The sequence below is a fragment of the Oenanthe melanoleuca genome, chromosome 6, assembly GCF_029582105.1.
Source record: "Oenanthe melanoleuca isolate GR-GAL-2019-014 chromosome 6, OMel1.0, whole genome shotgun sequence".
NCBI classification, from domain to species: Eukaryota; Metazoa; Chordata; class Aves; order Passeriformes; family Muscicapidae; genus Oenanthe; species Oenanthe melanoleuca.
The window spans coordinates 14,291,534-14,307,359 of record NC_079340.1 but is presented as its reverse complement, the minus strand read 5'-3'; the positions used below and the strand labels follow the sequence as shown (position 1 = coordinate 14,307,359).

General features: G+C 36.8%; 1 protein-coding gene across 6 annotated transcripts in view; it reads left to right on the top strand.

Annotated features, from left to right (window-relative positions):
* KAT6B (lysine acetyltransferase 6B) overlaps nucleotides 1-15,826 on the top strand; it is a 129,991-nt gene that overhangs the window by 71,607 nt on the left and 42,558 nt on the right. For 3 of the 6 annotated variants that reach the window (XM_056494338.1, XM_056494337.1, XM_056494339.1), the window contains 6 exons: nucleotides 2,635-2,743; nucleotides 8,381-8,496; nucleotides 8,663-8,744; nucleotides 9,679-9,811; nucleotides 13,756-14,687; nucleotides 15,629-15,750. In XM_056494338.1, the coding sequence (XP_056350313.1) occupies nucleotides 2,635-2,743; nucleotides 8,381-8,496; nucleotides 8,663-8,744; nucleotides 9,679-9,811; nucleotides 13,756-14,687; nucleotides 15,629-15,750 (1,494 nt within the window). The remainder of the gene's footprint in view (nucleotides 1-2,634; nucleotides 2,744-8,380; nucleotides 8,497-8,662; nucleotides 8,745-9,678; nucleotides 9,812-13,755; nucleotides 14,688-15,628; nucleotides 15,751-15,826) is intronic. The other 3 variants (XM_056494342.1, XM_056494341.1, XM_056494340.1) reach the window with 2 other exon arrangements.

Sequence of the window (15,826 nt, the reverse complement as noted above, 5' to 3'; positions counted from 1 at the left end):
CAGCTTCTAGTAACCTAGCAAACGAAATTGTTTTGCAAGTTGTCATTTACCTTTGCAAAATTAAAGGGATGAAACATTCTTCTCAGCTTATTAGCTCTGTTGAAGCAATAGTGTGTTACTGAGTAAGAGTTATTCAGACCTCCCTTGTGTGAAGAGCAGACACCATATTCCTAAAGCTTTTGTGACACAAATATTAATATTAAATATTAACACAAAAAGTGTTACTGGTTCATCTGGTACAAAATACTGCAGTATTGAATAACCGACTTGAATAGAACTCCTTCCTGTAGGAGATGAAATGGAATTAACCTTCCTGAAGACTAATCATTGTTTTTCAAAAGACACGTGATTCCTATATTTTAGAAGATAAACTACCAATTAGAAAAATAGATTAATTTCTCTTAGAGTTCCCTTTGATTAAGGTAGGAGGTGCGTTGCTGTTTGGACTACATTCTGCTGCTGTTAATAAACAGCTAAGAAAATGCACCTTCCCCCCCCCCCCCCACGCCCCCCAAAATTAACCCCCAAATCCCTTAGTTTATGCTAATTGAGACAGTTGTGAGCCAGAACTAATACTATCAGTATGAATTCAGGTTTGCTTCGACTGTGCAAGCTAAAGCAAATTGAGATGATTTCTTGTTTACTGTGCTGACAGGAGTGCGTGTGTATTCTTTCAGTAGCTGAGAGAACAGACCCTGTAATACAGTTATGAACGTAAATGGCTTCGAAGAATATACTGGAGCCTGTAAGTTTCTTGGAAACTTGTGTATGAAGTGATAGGATTTGCAAGCTCTTTGTGATTGGTTTTGGTATGGGAACATAAGTCTTTGTAGCCCTGAACTGCCAACAACCTTTGTCCTTTATTTTACCTTCAGAAAAAAGAGAAGGGGGGGTAGGGGCATGTTTGAAATAGGGAAGTAAATGAATGTTGGCTAATGGCCATGTCTTTTCCTAGAGCAAAAAAAATATCTTGGAAAGATAGATGAGATTGTGGACCTGGATTTGAATGATATGTGAAGCTTAGTAAATTATTTATCAGCACAAGCCTGTTTGAAATGGGTAAAGCACTGTTACATCGAAGTGAAAGAGAATGGTATGGTTGCCAAGAGGAGATTTTTACTGGATTCCACTAAAAGAATAATCTGTCTTTTTAAATTATCTGTATTAAACTTTAAACTTTAAGTAGCAGTTAGGAAATGTCCACACAATGCTGCAAAAATCTGTTTGAATAGCTCTGGACCCTTTTTTCTACTGCTGATTATTGGCCTGGTTTGTGTATTTTGGCATTTAGTTAATATCATTTTGCTCCAGTGACATATCTGATAAAAGCAAAATGATGGGAAAGATCTGGTGAATTATATCTGACTGGCAAGAATAGTAACTAAATAATTCTATTTTATTTTATTTATATATACTTATACATATATATATTTATATGTTTTGAACAAGTGAAAAGTCCTGCAAGTAATTGGTATAACCCTTCCCACCTATAGAACTACTGATCTGATTCAATGTCATCCTTCTAAAACTGACAACACCAATAATGCTTTTTTTTTTTTTTTTTTTTTTTTAAGAACAACCATTTTTGAAAGCTGTCTGTTTTATTACTCTAAACGATTGTTTTTATCCAAGTACCAATTTAATGTTTTGGCTAACCATATAATCAATAATGGAGACCTTAGTAAGACAAAAGACTGCAGATGGTATTTGCTCCTATTGGTGGTAAGAAGGTGACAGTAGTTCCCTTTTGTAGATGATGGAAGAGAGCACACATCTCTTTACTTACAAGGAGTTTCAGCTCTGTGTTTTTTGGAGTATACAAGTATGTCAATATTTCAGTAATTGGATTGTGAAGAGTTGAACAGTCAACAGAACTTCTGAGGACTAAGTTTTCAGAAAAAGTAGAATGTGTCAGGGTGTGTTTATATGGAAGTAGGTTTATGTGTGCTCCTCTTCTATGGCTAGGACAAACCTTCCTGGTGTCAGTATTCTTTATGCTGCTTGACTTAAGATAATCATAAAGCTTAATAATCTAAAAGTAGTTTTGATATAAGGGCATATCATCATGGAACTAATTTCTTCACAAGAATACCCTTAAAAACTGTAATGGATAACTCTTGATCTGTTAAAACCAGTGCTTTTACCCTAAAATGGTAGTTTCAGAGGGAGGTGTGAGTTGTATTGGATTTCCAAGTAATAAAATATGTCTTGAATTTGAGAATTTTTACTAAGTTTGTTTTCTTGTGTAAAGGAGCTATATTAGTCTGTAATAAAGGGTAGTTTACATCTTGATCTTTGAGAACTGTTGAATTTGAAGAACAAGTGATTATGTTCTGGAGTTGCAGTTGTGTATACAAGAAGAGTGTCCCAAGTTCTAATTTTTTCTTGTTTTTGTTAATTCTACTCTTGTATTGGAGATATTTACATGGATTAATAAAGAGTGGCTTATTATGGGCCAATTTAAAGTTTATGAAATTTAAGATGAAAACTTCGTAACAAAGTTAGTCAAGTGGACACTTGCCTAGGCAATTAATATGTGTTACAACAAAATACCAAGTAAAAGCCATGGAGACTGGTGGGTTTTGGTTTGGGGTTTTTTTTGTTAGCTAACTGTCTGTTTATTTTTAAATCTAGCCACGAGCTGATCCCATCCCGATATGCAGCTTTTGCTTGGGAACAAAAGAATCAAATCGTGAAAAAAAACCAGAAGAGCTCTTGTCTTGTGCAGATTGTGGCAGCAGTGGTAAGTTGGCTGAATTTACAAATACTAGAAATGTTTGTTTTAATATGTCTTCTAAAAAATATTTTAAACTTGTGAATCTTATCCTCTCTTTGAACAAAGAGAAATGGAGAACTGAACCCAGGAAGCTGAAAGACTTTGTTGGGTTTTTTTTCTTAGTTTTGTTTGTTGTTTTGGTTTGTTTTTCAATTTTTAATCTAGAATTTTGTCATGTGTATAATTAGGTTAATTACAAATGAGAAGTATGAATACATCTTTATGTCTAAGTATATATCTGTTGAGTAAATTAAGAGGGGAAAAAACACACTTTTACAATAGAATAATTCAGTTATTGTTTGGGATATATGTTGGCTCTGAAAACTCATTTTCCATTGTGACATCGGATGATCAAGAATTTTGCTTGCACAGATTTGCAGCGTTTCAGAAGCTGAGGAATAATCACAGTAATAAAGACTAATGTGGCAGTCTTTGCTGCTGTACATCTTGTGTATCTAGCTCACTTTTGAATAAAATTGTGTTACTCTGGAGGGGATTTGGATACTAATTCAGGTAAAATACCACAGCAGGTGGACAGTCTGTTGCTTGTCAGGCACAAGATAATGATACTACTGATCACATGTACCTTACTCCTGTGTGTTGCAGCAGCTCTTGCACACTCTGTGGCTGTTCCTAATGCAGGTGTTTCTCTCCTCTGTGGTGACTAGTGTGGGGCACGAGGGAACCGCCTGAACTTGTGTCAGGGGAGGTTGAGAAAAAGCTTCTTCACCCAGAGGGTGGTTGTGCGCTAGAACAACCTCCCCACTAGAACAGGGGACTTGTTGTCCCCACTTCTGCACTAGAACAGGCTCCCCAGGGCACTGGTCATTGCACCAAGGCTGACAAAGCTCAAAAAACATTTGGACAATGCTCTCAAGGTACAGGGTGTGACTCCTGGGGATGCCCTGTGAAGGGCCAGGAGTTGGACTTGATGATCCCTGCAGGTCCCCTCCAGCTCTGGATATTCTGTAAATCTGGAGTCTGAGTATCATCATTTTGTGGGTATGCTGATGGTAGCTATGGCAGTACCCAGGACAGACTACATCAGTGCTTGAGTAAACACAAAACAGTATGGATAAAAACATGTTTTCAGTTAATCAGGATATTTTATTGCGTGTCTGCTTTTTAATCTGTCACCCTGATAGTTGCTTTGTATTTTAGCCAGAGTATTTTTTAGTATATTTTAGCCAATTATTACACTCTGAAATAAGAAAATAACTTTTTAAACCCAGTGTGCAACAGCAAACCTCATAAATTTTAAATTGTCTTCCTGTAGTTGTTACCGGTCTCCTTTATTTTCAAATCTGTTTTCTGATATTTGCAAAATTAATACTTGGTTAGGCTCTGGTGCACAGAGATTACGTTAATCAGGTGAGCTTAGGTATCAGCCACTCTTCTGTTGTGTAATAATTCCCTGTTGGGTCTTAAGACACTTTAGAGCTGGAAGTCTTGACTTTCATGGATCAGCTTCTATTTGAATTAACACCAATACATTCTCTCTGCCTCATTAAGACTAAATTATCTTTAATTAGTTCCTCAGATGTATTAGATATAAGGAATGAAATGCTGAGACTGCCAATCAGTTTGCTGGTTGGTTAAACTTTAGCTACTGATGCCTAACTAAAATAAAAACCAATTTTGGTGCAATTTATAAATAACAAAACTTCACTCAAGTGGAGTTTTATTGTAATTGGATTTGTAATTTTGCACATTGCAGTGTATCTCAAAGCTGGTCTTGCTGTCTAACAAATAGAAAAGAAATTGCATGTTGTGCACAGCAAGCAAATTGTTCAGTTGATCAGAGATTAAATTGCAGTGCCCACTACTGGTATGTCTGTTTTCTCTTTTTGCTTTTGTGTCAAGTCACTTTTGTCTTTTCAGGTAGTGCTTTTCCATTCTGAAAGCAGAAACTTGCATTTACATTTTTGTGGTATTTGGGAGGAAAAAGTATTTGGGTAGTAGAAATGAAATGTACTGCTATGTCAGTTGGCACAGAGGATTTTCTCAAGAAGTAAGATGAGGGATGTCAGATGTGAGAAAACAAGTCCCACTACAAAAGCAGACATAGTTCCTCTTGGTTTTGGTTGGGTTTTGTGTTGGTGGGTTCTTTTCTCCCTCTCTTGCTTCTTCACTATCTCTTGATTTTGAAAAATCAATACACTTGAGAACTGGAATTGAACTCTGCTTCTATTTTTCCAAACAAGATGTGCAGAAGCAATTAAAGAGCTGCTGCTGACAGATTTTCATAAGGGTTTGAAGTTGTAGAATGAGGAGGGGGAAAATTGAGTGACTGGAGTATTATAATAGTTTTTAAAAGGGGGAAAATAGCAAAAAGTAGAATACCTATGGGTACTCTCCTTTCAAATTGTGTGTTATCCTGAGGAGGCAAGAGGGTTACCCATCAAAGATGGGTAGAGGAGGCTGTAGAGCAGAGCAGCAGAGACACTGGACTCAGGTCAAGAGAAATAGGGACAGAAAATGTTTGGAAATAACTGGGCAGAGATTACTTTCTAAATGAGATTTCAGGTATACTGTAGTAATAAAGGAATATAGAAATTGTCATCATTATTGCTGTCAATATAAGGATATTAGGCTAGTTGGATAAAAGGAACTGCTAAGAAACCTGCAGGTAGAAAAAACTGGTACATCCCCAAGACAAGTGCACTGACCATCTCTGCTCATAGCTAAAGTCTCCCTAAATAATAATAACACTTTCTGCCTGAAAGGTTATCAGGCACAAGTTGAGAGTTTGGTGTTTTTTTGGTGAATTATCTTATATAGTAGTTCCCAGCATTTGTGGTAAAGTTAAAAATATATGGAGATATTAGCATAACTAATTTAGCACTGTGTTTAATTGTAGTCGCTGATCTAATGCTTGTTTTAAAAGACTAGCTTTTTCCTCTAATCCTTTAATGAATAAAGGAGTTGTGAGGAAGCTTTGTGAGGAAGACATGAAAGTGGGCAGATTAAAGAAATTGCCTTCAATCACAAAGGAATGAGACCCTCACTTTTGACTTCCTGGTCTCTCCTATTTCTGCCACGTCAGTGTATCACTAATCTTAACCATTTCTAACATGGATGAATGAATTTTGAAATGTTTCATTTTAAACTAGGCCTGTGTGTATTCCTGGTGAAATTTTTGAGCTTATAAAGGTATAAATTTTCAGTATCTGGTAAACTTGTTTGATATGTTAAAATATTGATGCTGCTGAATTTTAAAAGAAACATGGTGGAACCAGGAGAAATTACCTATTTAAACACTTAAAACTAGTGTTGGAAACATTTTGAAGTTTTATCAGCTTCTGGATATGGAGAAGATAGTATGTTTTTAATTTCAGTTTAGGTTAGTTAGGGCTTAAATACTGCAAATTTGGAAACCCAAAACATGTTTTCTTTCAACTCTTAAATTAAAAAAATAAATAGCTGTAAAATCAATGATGGGCACAGTAACTTAAACTGACTATTATCAGCTATTAGAGAACAATAACATATGGTATTTTGAAATCTGAAAGTTTCTGGGCTGTCTCTGCTTGTGCATACCTAGAAAAGACAGTGAAAAACATGGCAAATACATAGTGATGGTTCCCATTTGCACCCTTCAAGTTCCAGTTACTTGTGGCTCAAAGAGTTGGAATTGCAGACAGAATTTTCATATGTAGTACCAGTGGAATATTTTTATTGAATTTTTGTCTAATAATAGAATGTAGCGCTTAAAGAAATATAATAAGCTGTGTAATTGCTTGAATGAGAAATGTTCTATTAGTAGATAAGAGATAAAAAGTTACACAGCTACACTTAATTTGTTCAACCAGTGGTTACCAGCCAGTGAGACTGGATGTTTCATATGTTCATACATCACAGTTATTTACTTAAAATTAAAATCAACAATTTTAGCTGCAACTTACTTGCTTCTTGCAATAAATCACTTCTGTGCAGCGTAGATAACTGGAATTAAATATACTTACATGGAAGTGATTGATTTATGACTATGCTTTAATGTGTTAATAGAGTTGTTAAGTCATAGTTGATAAAATAAGTCTTTATGTGATATTGATTACTAATATCAGCCTCTCCAGGGGGTTTCATTGAAAGGAACAGTATCTCATTGAACTCATCTCTGCAGTTATAGTATATTTGTCATGCTCTTGAAAGTGCATGCTCAATTTTAAGCACAAAGAATGTTGGTATATCTTAAACTGTGTGCTAAGGATGAAATGGTTATGCTTTTTCAATATCTTTCTGAAGCTATTCTTTGAATTTATTATTGATAGTAATAGATTATATCCCTGCTTTTTATTTTCAGAAAACACACAATTCAAGTTGTCTTTCCAAGTTTAGCAATAAAATGTTTTAGGCCTTGGACAAATAGAATAAAAGGAAGTAAAATCTGAAATTGTCACTTATTTGTGTGGCTTTTGCATTCCATCAGTCTTTGCCATTTTTTCATGCCTCATTAGAATACAAAAATTGCAAATCCTCGTAGATTAGATTTTATTTTTGCTTATGGTGTTATAGCTCAGTCCTGTACTGAGAAACAATGGAGAGTCAATGGAGAAAGTCTGAATCACTGTGACTTACACCATTACCTAGAAGAAAGCACTCATCCCAACTCTTGACAGTGAGAAGAAAGCACCTTTGATGCATGCCACATCACTGCAGCCATCTCTAAGTGCAGCATGGCATCAGGGATTCTTCTCTCTGAATCAGGGATTCTTATCTCTTCTGTGTTTATGTTCTTGATAGATAATCTCTGAATATAATACTATCATAAAGTGTTTCCCTGGGAAGGCTTATCCCTTCCTATATAGCAGTGCTTTTATCTTTTCTGGATTAAGGGTACACTCCGAGGTTGTTGAAGACATGAAAAAATCACTGCCAGTATTGCCTAAGGTGTTGGATGTGTTCAGTTGTCTGCTATCTTCTGTTAATTGGAAAAGTCATGTAGGCCTTCAAGGATGCTGTGAAAAGAGGATGGTCCTGCCAAGGAATTTTTGTGTTTTGTGGGAGTGGTAGTTCAACTACTCCACACCCACCCCCTCGATTTAAACCTTGTGTTGTTTTCTTTATGCCAATTGCCAGATTTGCTTTTTCTGTTTTTAGTACTGTGAAATTGTTCTTTGTGTATAATTAAGTAATAAGTTGAAATAAAAAAATGTATATAGTTTGGCTATTCAGTTTCTCTGGTAGATACTTAGTATAGTTAGAAAAATAACTAATGCAATTTTATCTAAAGATTTCTTCTGTTTATTTTGTATTGCTAAGAAAGGAGAATGTGGTCAGATTTATAAATATACTTTTTTCAGAACCAATGACAGTTTCATATGCTATGGAAATAATCTAGTGAAAATAAAAAGTTCAATTTTAGGTGTTTATATAGACCATTGACTGGTGTCAGTTACAGTAGACGTCAATTTTCTACCAGTCTTCATGACAATTACTCTATATTTGTGTGAAGTAGATGAATTAAATAATGTGTTACAAAATTCTGAAAGGAGCTGGTGCTTGGCAGGGTTCTGGTCATGCTGGCTACATCCTGCTGAACTTCAAACTCCATCTAACCAATCTTAGATCTCAAGCTCTCAATAACATTTTGGTGTTTTTTAGGACATCCATCATGTTTGAAATTCTGTCCTGAGTTGACAACAAATGTGAAGGCCCTGAGGTGGCAGTGCATTGAATGCAAGACATGCAGCGCCTGTAGGATCCAAGGCAAAAATGCAGTAAGTTACTTGTTCAGTGTTACTTGGCTCTTCTTTGTTTTTATAGAAGCTTTATAATTAGCACATGTTCAAGTACAAATAATTGATGTACAACTTCAAGCAATGCTGTATTAAATATTTTTTTCTTTTTTCCTTTTCTCCACCCTCTCATCCCTGCCCCCCCCAGGATAACATGCTTTTTTGCGACTCCTGTGATCGAGGGTTCCACATGGAGTGCTGTGACCCGCCACTGTCCCGAATGCCAAAAGGTGATCTTAAAAATCCTTTCCATGAAAATACTTTCATTTTCAATTTTGTATTAGGTGGCCAAAGCCTCTTGAGCATGCTGTTTTAGTTTTTCTTTTCAATGCTAAATAGTATGATTTCATTCATATCAAAGGCAATTTTTATTTGTTATTATATGAGGGGTTTTTTCCTCAGAAAAATAATAAAGGTCTGCATATAGCTGACCAGATGAATTCACTGTGTAATGAGTTGTTGCCCAGTTATTGAAGGTGAAGTTTTAGGCTCTTTAAATGCTGGAAGTATATACACTGCAAAGAAGTCCTTGGAATATGTAGAACAGACTCTTCATGCCTTTTGTAGGAGACAAACAAAACAAAATGCATTTATCTTCGGTTTCTCTAATCTCTAGATTTGACCTATGGCACCTCTCACTTTCACTTTTACATCTTTATGGCTTTCCCTATTTAATCTTAAAGTTACATCAGTTCCTCCCTCCCAGTCCCCAGCCTTACCTACAATAAGTGTTTAGATGTGGCTGTCTAATGTTGAAAGGATACTAAATTCAAGTTGTGTATTAAAACAAATATACCTAGGTGTTGTGTAGTATATAGTGGCTGTGTAACACACAGGTAAATTTTTGCCCTGTCTTAACTGTGTCTGGAGGAAGATCTAGATAGTATCAGGAGGGACAAGCTAGAACAGAAATTCTTCTAGGAACCTAATCGCGCATAATCTTTTCTGTGATCCTTTTTGCCTCTTGTTTCTCCCCTTGCATGAGCACTTTGCTTTTAAAAATTTCAGAGTATGGATAGAGGTGGATCACTTTTTTGTCCACTTTGCCTTTCCTATGTCCTATGCAAGAGATAATTTGCTGACCTTGTGTATACTTGGTATGTATCTTGGTACACATCTGCAGTACACATCTGTGTACAACTAAACTCTTTTTCCTCTATATAGGGATGTGGATTTGCCAGGTCTGTAGACCAAAGAAGAAAGGGAGAAAGCTGCTTCATGAGAAAGCTGCACAAATAAGGAGACGATATGCAAAACCTATTGGACGACCGAAAAATAAATTAAAGCAACGAATGTTGTAAGTTTCTCTTAGTTTTCATTTCTTTAGATGTTTCTGAGAATGTAGTTAGATAAGAGTTTGATACACATTTAAGCACAGTTTTTAACTCTATTTCAATAGAGTAAAAATAGAAAACGAGTGATTTAGTATCTGCCTTTCAGCCCAATGTTCAATAACTTCTAAGTTATAGTAGGTACTTTTGGTGTCATGTGATAAAAAGGTGATAAAAAATACTATAACTTAATTTTTCAGACCCTGTAAGTTTTTATCAAAAATTGTACCTATAGCAGATGCAAATAAACTTCTCTATAATAATGTATGCCAGAGCTGTCTTTTAAGTGTAACTTCAAATAATTGAAGTACCTACAGAATACAAAGAGGATAATATCAAGCTAGTTATATACAACTTCAAGAGACTGTTCTGCTCAAGGAGCTGTTTGAAAACTGTATCAAAATTACTTTGTTAGTTAATATCTAAAAAACTGGTTCCAAAAAGCAAATTATACAAGTAATAGAGAAGTTATGGTTTCAGTGGTACTCTGGAAAAGATTATTACTTGAGTTCTGCTGTTAAGCTGCCACTGGTTACTAGGAAAAGAGATTGTAATTCCTCTTGCTTCTCAGGAGTGTGTTTAACTAAAACAAGAGTGTGCTGTAATTTTTTTTAGCATCTGTCTTCCCAGGGAACACTGTAGTTGGACATTGTAAGTCTTGGTTAGAGGATTGTTTAAGTAGTGTTCAAATACAGAGTTGACATTACACTGAGTGTTAAACAGGGACAGATTCTGTGTCAGCTACAGTAGCATGTTGCTCTCCATCACATGTTCCTATCCACGTACACCTTTTTTCCCCCTATTTAAATATTATTTAACTGTTTGGCTATGTCAAGTGAGCAATTGAAAAGTTTTCTGACTCTACCAGCTATTCATTCTGTACATTGTGACATTCTTTTCTACAGTCTAAAAACTCGTCTTGTACTATTCAGAGTTACATGGGAGCTTCTCTAAAACTTTGCATTTTGCAAAACAAGGATTTTTGAAGCCAGAGGAGCCCACATGGGAAAATAGAAGGAAAAGTATTTACAGTATAGTGCACTAGTCAAGTTGATGTACTTGATGCTGTGCATCTTGCTGTATTCTCTTTTGCCTTTCTGTCTGCTGGGATCTGTTCATCTTGCCGTTTTGGTTTTCGTCCCAAAGTTCAGTGTATGTTGCTCTAGGAAAGTAGTTCAGGACAGGAATAAAGTGTGACACTACATGATAGTAAAAGATGTAGCTGTACTGGTGGATGAGACCATGCTGTTAGACTGGGTGAAACATTGTACTTCTCCAGTCTCCTCCTGAATAAATAGCTTAGGAATTTGAAGGTCACTGAGATTTCTATATAGCATTGTGTGTGCATAATAAAAATATTCCCTATATCTCTACCTATGTCTTGGGCTTTAGTTGTATCTGTGGTTTTACCCTTTGAAAACACATAAACCTTCAGCTGGTTAGAGCTGTCTTGTTGTTTAGGAGTGGTACTCCCCAGCTTAGTGCTACTGCTGAGACTCTCCAAACCACTGGCTGCTCACTTACTTCCCCCTCCCCTTGCCGGTGGCCAGAGAGGTGAATTAAAGGCACAAAAAGTAAAGATCCAGGTTGAGATAAGGACAATTTACTGGAAACAACAGTAAGATAAGAAAGCAAACAGTAACAGCTACAGTACCAATAACAAAGTGTACAAGATAGGCAAAACAATTCACACGTGGTTATTTGGAATGGTGTTACCGAGCTGCTCCCTGCTTACCTGACTGGAAACAACCCCTTCTTCCTGGAAGAGAATCCCTTTCCCTCCCTTGACATGGTACAGAATAACCTCTGGGTCCTGGACATGTTCCCCCTGGCTACTGCAAAAGTTAATAACCCTGTCCTGACCAGCACCAGGACCGGTTCTAATACAGTCCTGCCATCTTACTTGTCTACAGACATGCCTCCGGTGTGGGTTCCCAAAGGATGGATTTAGCAGCAATGTCCCCCCCACCCACACTAATTCTGCTTCCCTTCCTTCCTCATACATGTAATAGAAAAGTTGGAAATGTTATGAGGGTTTTGCTATTGAGCTGCAACATTTAAAATGAACATAATGCTAAAGCATGCAGAAGTTTATAGTATTATATGAAGATTATTAATATTTTCAGAGAGGTTTTCTTTGTAGCTCATGATCTGCATGAGCATGTTACAGGAGTGCTTGGGAAGCTCTTTGCAAAATAAATATTTGCAATACTGCCAGCACATTTCTATTACTTCAGTGTCTCATATATAAAAACAAACTAATCTTGTTTTGGAAAAATAGAATAAGAGAAGAGACTCTTCCACATGAAATCCTATTCAAAAGCAATGGTGGAGTATGGAAGACAATAGTGTCAAGCACAAAAAGTGTGTGGTCACATGAAATACAGGAAGGTTATCCAATGCCATTTAGTCCCTGTATAGTACAAAGAAAATCTGTCCAGTGGTACTGGAATGATTTTTTGCCTGTTGACCATCTACAGGAAGCCCTTCATAGGCAAATTACTGGGTAAGATTAACTGAAACCAGGTGTGTGCTGGTCTCTGGCACTGCTGGTGATTTTCACATCTGGTACTGAGAATAAGTCTTGTGACAGACTTGTATGTATGATGCCAAAGGATTCAAAAGACTTAGAAGTTTTTTGGGTTTGTTGCCTCTTAGGAGCTAACCAAATTTAAGGATGTGTGGGTGGAAAAGGGTCTAGTTCTTAAGCTGGTGGACTCATAGGGGTCAGTAAACCAGATGGTAGCCCTAGGCTCTTGAATCCCTAATTAGAAGTAACCTGTTGCAATTAATTACTTCAGTATCTCAATTAAGAGGGGAAAAAATCTGTGGAAAAAAACTTTCTGCTGCAAAGTAAATAAGCTAACTTCAAAGAGCAGGATGGAAAAGGAAATGAAAAAAAAGCATGTGATACAACTGTGTAGCTTTGTTTGGCTTTGTAATTTGATTGTATGTCCTGATAAGTATTTCTTTTACTGCAGATACTTTCAGAAGTTCTGTTTCTATATGCTAGAATATACTGCTCTGCAGTGTACTTCCTCTCTTCAGTTATTAGCAACTAGTTAAGAAACTGTAGTTCTGCTCGTACAAATGTTTGCTTTCAGTATGCCCTTTTTCTTCCTAGCTTTTAAATAAGATTTACCACTCTGGTGGTAGGTTTTTTTCCTAATATCTTCCATTTTAGGCCTGAGTAGCTCATGACTTTTCTGCAAATGCACCTTGGTTGTAGTCTTGCTCTTTCCTTTCCTTTGCTACTTTTGTTTTTTCCTATTTTTAGAATTTCTAAAGAGTCTATTTCTTTGGTTTTGTTGTAATGCTCTTAATAAACTACCTCATTTGACTTTTAGATCTTTGGTGGTAACTTTTACTGCTGCATTTTACATAATCCAACAAGAGTGTGGGGAAAAAAATAGCAGTTTCTTGAAGATTGACTGTATTGCTTTAAAGGATTAATAGGCTTTCTCTACAGTTCCAGCAAATGTAGTCTGAAGTTAACTGTTTTGATATCATATTAACAATGAAAACATTAATCTCCTCTGTGTGTACAATAAACTCTATGGTGATAGAGCAGTTGTTGTACAAACACAGTGTAATGATATTTTTCAAAAAAAGCACACTTTGGCTATGCCTAGAATTATATTAGAAGGCTGTACACTTGGGAGGTCTTGGTATGCCAACACTTATATATACTGTGGACTATCTTTTAAAGATAAGAGGGAACAAAAAGGAGAAGGGGAAAAAAAAAAAGAATGTTATGTCATAGTGTGAAATGTATTTCCAAAGTGTTTGTGTCTTCAAATGTATTTAAAGATTTTTAAGTACAGTGGCTGAGGTGTCTTGTGTAAACTGTAGTGCTATTTGACATTGAAGATTTTGAATGCTGATTTTTATTTTTCAAACTTTTGCATAGGTCTGTAACCAGTGATGAAGGATCCGTGAATGCATTCACAGGAAGGGGGTCACCTGGTAGGGGTCAAAAGACTAAAGTCTGTACCACACCTTCATCTGGTCATGCTGCATCTGTGAAGGATTCAAGCAGCAGATTGCCTGTTACAGACCCCACTCGGCCTGGTGCCACCACCAAAATCACCACCACCTCCACCTACATATCTGCCTCTACACTTAAAGTTAACAAGAAAACCAAAGGTCTCATTGATGGCCTTACTAAGTTCTTTACACCATCACCTGATGGTCGCAGATCACGAGGTGAAATAATAGACTTTTCAAAGCATTATCGTCCAAGGAAAAAGGTCTCTCAGAAACAGTCATGCACTTCTCTTGTGTTGGCTACAGGTACCACACAAAAGCTAAAACCTCCACCTTCTTCACTTCTACCCCCAATCCCCATCTCTGGTCAGAGCCCCAGTTCTCAAAAATCCAGCACTTCGACAACTTCTAACTCTCCCCAGAGTTCTTCCAGTCAGTCAAGCATACCTTCCTTTAGCAGCCTCCCTAGTAGCAGTCAGCTAAAGGGACTCTTTGATGGACTCTCTCATATCTATGCCACTCAGGAACAGTCTCGTAAAAAGGGTCACCCAAGCTGTGCACCCCACAAGCATTTGTGTAGTAAACCAGAATTATCTTCCACATCAACATCTGATAGTCATTTCTGTGGAAAGAAAGATGTTAGGAGTAGGTTTATGTCTCATGTCTGTGCCTCTGGATGGGGGGTGTCTAGAGGACATGCTTTTAAAGCAATTGCTCACCTCAAGAGAACAGCTTTCTTTAAAAAGCCCAGGATTCTAGGCAGATTAAAGTATAAAATGACCCCTCAGATGGGGACCCCCTCACCAGGGAAGGGGAGCTTGACAGACGGAAGGATTAAACCTGATCAGGATGATGGTAAGCAAAGGTCGAAGCGCCAACCAAACCTGCGTCCCGTCCAAAACCAAAATTTTTATCACATAGGTCTTAGCTATTTCTCTTGTTCTTACTTCACTTTCATACAAAAGCAACAAAACTTTGACCTTTTATCTAATGCTGACTAAATCTCCAAAACATTTTTGGTTGTTGTTGTTTTTTTTTTCCTGACTAATACCACACCACTTTTTTATTATTTTTTGCATCTGTAGTGACACTAGGAGCCCCAAATGCCTTCATGTTGCTTATGGCTGTGTAGTGCCGCATGAGTAGCCACTTGCCCATGCTACTTCCTTGTTCTTCCCCTGCCGTTCCCGTGGCACTAGTGCTGTCATCATGACTGTGTGCTGTCAGTGCTTGTAACGGTGGGCATTTCAATTCATTTCCCTCTGCTCCATTGCTTTTTCATGACCAGTTCCATTGTACTACAGTCTCCACAACACTTGATCTGTACTGCTGTAAACTACCTTTTTATTACTTTTATTTAAGAAAAAATACATTTAATTTATAATGTTTGAATACTGACTTAGCTTATCATTAATCTTCAAGTTTTAAGGGCAACTTTTTTTTCTTTCGTGTTTATTTTTACCTTCTGGAGTATAGTGGAATTTATCAGGTGGCATAGTTCTAGCAATAAAATGTGCTCCATTTCATGAGGTTCAAAACTGATTTAGTAGAACTGGACTATAAGGGCTTATACAGACAGACAAGCAAGTACCAAAAAAAATAGCTGGTGCAGCAGCAAGCTACAAAACAAGAAGGGGGGTGAAGGGTTCACTTCTGTTACTTAGTAATCACAAATTTAGTTAAAATGGGGAGTTCATGACAGCCATAGTTGCAATCCTGTTTAGTAGTATCACTTTGCTAATGCACATGCAACCTTCATGTCTGTGAATAAACTTTTTGCTGGTTTTAAATAACAGATACTGAAATCAAACTAAGCATCAAACAAGAGAACACGGATGTATTTCTGTTGGGAAGCAAGGACACTGTTACACAGGAGGATTTGGAAGTATTTAAGCAGGCCCGAGAGCTTTCCCTGGAGGTAAGAATCATGTTGCACAAAATATAGTTACTTCTGTTAATAAAAAGTGAGTTAATTTTCAGTCTCTTCATCTTAG